Source organism: Gadus morhua, chromosome 8 (genome assembly GCF_902167405.1).
Source record: "Gadus morhua chromosome 8, gadMor3.0, whole genome shotgun sequence".
Classification (NCBI taxonomy): domain Eukaryota; kingdom Metazoa; phylum Chordata; class Actinopteri; order Gadiformes; family Gadidae; genus Gadus; species Gadus morhua.
In genome coordinates this window covers 22227347-22232199 of record NC_044055.1, presented here as the reverse complement: position 1 = coordinate 22232199, position 4853 = coordinate 22227347, and the positions used below count along the sequence as shown (strand labels likewise).

Below are 4853 nucleotides of genomic sequence, written 5' to 3'. Positions count from 1 at the left end.
CTCTCTCGCTCTCTCTCTCTCTCTCTCTCTCTCTCTCTCTCTCTCTCTCTCTCTCTCTCTCTCTCTCCCCCCTCTCTCTCTCTCTCTCTCTCTCTCTCTCTCTCTCTCTCTCTCTCTCTCTCTCTCTCTCCCCCCTCTCTCTCTCTCCCTCTCTCTTCCTACCTCCTACTCTTACTCTTTCCTCATTCCTCAACTCAACCCCCCACCCCTCCCCAGACCACCTCCTCTGCTCCTTCTCTTCAGCCTTGTCAGTCACCGCCCTCCCCCATACTCCCTACCTCTCTCTCTTAACTTACATTCCCCCCCCCCCCCCCCCCCCGGCCCCCATTCCAGCCCGGCGAGGGTCCCGGGGAACCTAAACAGACGATTCATCAAACAGTAGTAGGATAACAAGGGAGACCCCCCAACAAAGAAGAAGAAAAACCACCATGGTCAGAAGAACGCTTGTGTCCCTGTCTCTGCTGGGTAACACATATAACTAATAGCTAGCACCGTTATGAAGGTCCCTGATGGCGTCTACAGCCACGCCGTGCACAGGCACCAACCTCCACGCAGCTCTGCCTCCATCAAGGGCTAAATGTTCATCACTGGCTCTTTACTATCTCCAAATAACACACACACACACACACACACACACACACACACACACACACACACACACACACACACACACACTGGTTAGATAGTGGAAGCCGTATATGTGTGATTCTGTTTCGCCAATATGCGAAATGGAGCATTACGCTGAAGAGTAATTACTGTAAATGAAGCTATTACGTCATGGAATGAGATATCGATACCAAACGTTATCCACATGTTGAGAGAGGTGTCCTCTATGCGACCGGCGGGTATCCAGTTTCCAGTTTCTGAGGCATTATATATATATTTATATAATGTTGAATATTATATTTTTTAACTAACATAGTTGGATTTAGCCATAACTCTGTCATTTTATACATTAACAGAAACCCATTTTAAATCAAACACATCAATAGATCATGTTCGTCATTTGAGGCAGTTGTTCTGAAGGAAACCATTGGATCCAGACATTCTGGGTCCAAGAGGGAGCCCTGTTCAACATTTCCAGTAAGGCATGTGCACCCAGTATCAGATAACCATCAGTGTGGCTCACGGTTCAACTTTAGGGGCTGAGCTGTAAGCTTTACCAGTAGATCAAGAGCTAGAGCGCGTTGACTGGTAACCAGAGGGTTGCTAGTTGGATCTCCGGCTCCTCCTAGCTAGGTGTCGAGGTGTCCCTGAGCGAGACGCCTCACCCTGACTGCTCCTGACGAGCTTTCACCCTGCGTGGTTGACTCCGCCGGCAGTGTGTGAGCGTGTGAATGTGTGGATGAATGGTTCTAAGTTGCTTTGGATAAAAGTGTCAGCAAAATCCCCTAAATGTGAATGTAAGAAAAAGCTACCGTACCACAGACACACTGTGAACACCTGATGAACCCACGCCCTCCACCTTGTGTTTCCCTGGTCTACAGGAGAAGGAGAAGAAGTACATGCTGCCGCTGGACAACCTGAAGGTCCGCGACGTTGAGAAGAGCTTCATGTCCAGCAAGCACATCTTCTCCATCTTCAACACCGAGTCCAGGTCAGCACACAGCCTCTCTACTGACGCAACTCTTCTGGGATTGTGATGAGTCTAGCAGGCACGGCATAGTAAAATGGTGATTTAGTTTGACCAGATGATAAAAGGTGCTCAGTTGGAACTGGGATATGTCGGTGTCCTACGTGCAGGCGACCCTTGAGCAGAATATGCCCTGACCTCTAGCTGCTGCTTACCGACATGGTTGTTGTGAAAAAGTGTCTGATAAAAGTAATAGTAATGTGGGGGCACTCCAAACAAAACATAACAGGACTTTCTCTGGCCCTGTGCAGCAGAGGGAGACAGAGAGGCAATGTCTGGCGGATCGGCTGAGATGGCTTTTAGGTTAGGTAGTCTATGTCTGTGTGTGTGTGTGTGTGTGTGTGTGTGTGTGTGTGTGTGTGTGTGTGTGTGTGTGTGTGTGTGTGTGTGTGTGTGTGTGTGTGTGTGTGTGTGTGTGTGTGTGTGTGTGTGTGTGTGTGTGGGTGTGTTTTTAATTATTATTCCATTCCTTTTTAATCTCCATGTGTCTTTAACTGAACTGACACTCGTACGCCTCAATTAGTTTGAAATATGGCAAAAAGCAGCAACTACAACCACGACAACAACAAGTGAAACCCATGCAGAGGAGTCATTAAGCGTCTGCAGAAGAAGCACCTTGTTGGAACACTACTGTCTTGGTTAATAGATCCACACTCTGGTTTGAGGGGAACAAGCCACTGGTTCCCCCATCAGGGCTCCATCAGGAAGATCTCAGGCCACTGGAATGTGTTTGATTTTAGATGTGTGGTTGAACCGACTACACTCTGTAGTCGGTACACACCGTTCTATTCTTATTACCGGCGCAAGCTGTAAGCTCTGGAGCTTGTGTGTTTGTTGTCCATGTTGCATGGTGCTTTTGTTATGTTATATTTCCATTTTTATTTCTTGGTGCGTTTTGTGCTTTGGAATGCAATGCCAAACATGAAAGAGTTGTGTTCCCGCTAAGTGGTTGCACATGGGTTGTGGCATAAAAAAAGAAAACAATGCTAAGTCTATCTCCTTCACTTCAACAACACAGAGAGGATGCTCATCTTCACTGGCACTTCCCACTGCCAAAACGAATTATTATTACTAAATAATTTGCTAACATTTATTTACATAATATAACAATCTTAATATCATAAGACATGGTAAAAATATAAAACAAATGTGTGTATACATTTTATAATTTGATATGTTTTTATAAAAGACTGTTTAAGACTCTTAAGACATGAAGGATTAGTACAGCTTTACATTGTAAAAACCTAAACATATTCAAATTTAAAAGTGGTGTGTTTAAAGAGAGCTTCCGAAGAAACAAGGAATCTTATATCAAAACCCAAACGTTTAAACACTGAGGAGAATGTGGTGTGTGTGGGTGTTTGTGTTTCTAGAAACGTCTACAAGGACAACCGCACCCTGGAACTGGCCTGCGACTCCCAGGAGGACGTGGACAGCTGGAAGTCCTCTCTGCTCCGCGCGGGGGTCTACCCTGAGCGGACCACCATGGTAAGAGACCTGCAGTCATTCATCTCTGTCTTTCTCCATCTTCTCTTCGTCTGCTTACACACTGAACCTCCGGCAGAACCACAACATGTGATGTGAGACTCACTCAGTACAGTGCCACCACAACATGTGATGTGAGACTCACTCAGTACAGTGCCACCACAACATGTGATGTGAGACTCACTCAGTACAACACCACAACATGTGAGGTGAGACTCAGTGTTGTGCCTGAACGCGTTCATTGAACGATAGTTCATGAACTCGTTCATATTTTGGGCGAACGTGAACTGAACGTGCTGTATTACTGCCTGATGAACGTTACTGTGAACTCGTTCATTCTGGGGTCTGTGAACGGCACGCTCACTCGGTTTAACTTCTTTCAATAGGGGGGTTATTTGTTTATCAACATGGCGGATGCGCACGCAGAACGCCGTGTTGTTTGACCGGTTGCCACCGTTATCTCCGTGTAGTTAATTTGCAGTTGAGGTGTTGTCAGCTTACTGTTATTGAAACAAATGGTGCTGTGATTATTCTTCAAAACGAGAGATGTTAAATTGTGAAAAATGTATTAAACTGTAATCAGACAACGCGGTTATATGCTATAGACCTCAGAGTATCTTGGGTATAAAGGCTGAGACGGATTTCGAATTATAAATATGTACAATCCATAACGTTAGCTCTCTGGCTCCTAGCTCAGCGGACTAGAATACCTTCCAGAATCATTGCTTGTTGGCCGGAAACGGAAAGGAGGGCTGTTTACGTTTGGGTGTATTCTTTTCACTCAGTTCTCCGTCTCAACAGTAGGGCTAGAACCGAGCGAAAAGACTACAACCAAACGTGAACACCACCCCTTTCCTTTTCCGGCCAACGAGCAATGAAATCAATGGGATTTACAAAATGCGCTAAATGTGCAATAAAACATGATATAAACTGTATTTCGCTACGATACTTATTTCAACCACTCTATTTCATCCTACACAAACCACAAAGGGGGCTCAATGTTCAAAATACCGGAAATAAATAAAAGATCACAGCAAGTATTGAAAAAAAGATCTATGAACTAGTTCATTTTTTGGAACTGTGAACGTAGTTCAAATTTTTGAATTATAAACGTTGAACTGAACTAGTTCATTTTAAAATTTGTGAACTGAACTTTGAACTAGTTCACGTAGGAAGTGAACTTTCCCAACACTGGTGAGACTCACTCAGTACAGTGCCACCACAACATGTGCTGTGCGATTCAATGAGAACAGCAGCACAACATGCGATGTAAGATTCACTCAGTAGAGCACAACAACATGTGCTATGAGATTCACTTCATACAGAACCACAACATGTGATGTGAGATTCAGTGAGTACAGCAGCACAACATGTGATGTGAGATTCAATCCGTACAGCACCACAACATATGATGTGAGATTCACTCCATACAGAACTTCAACATATGATGTGAGATTCAGTCTTTTTATGTTTATTATTAATCCTCTTCGTCCCAGGTGGGACATAAGGCCTCGACATCTGCCTCCATCGACCTTGACTCCTTTTCCCAGTTGGGGTTCATCTAAGTACGACCTTTGGGATACGATCCTGGTCCATCCTGAGTACATGTCCCAGCAATCGTAATCAGCAACGTTTGATTTCCGACACATTAGGAGTCCACTTTGTCTTCCTGTGCAGTTCTTTGTTGGAGATCTTCTCAGGCCAGAAGACGCAGCAGATTTTATTTAGAGGAGAG

General features: G+C 44.8%; 1 protein-coding gene across 1 annotated transcript in view; it reads left to right on the top strand.

Annotated features, from left to right (window-relative positions):
* The window catches only part of dnm3b (dynamin 3b), a 17205-nt gene that overhangs the window by 6322 nt on the left and 6030 nt on the right, over positions 1–4853 (top strand). The window contains exons 7-8 of the mRNA XM_030363441.1: positions 1442–1597; positions 3007–3121. Coding sequence (XP_030219301.1) covers positions 1442–1597; positions 3007–3121 — 271 coding nt within the window. The remainder of the gene's footprint in view (positions 1–1441; positions 1598–3006; positions 3122–4853) is intronic.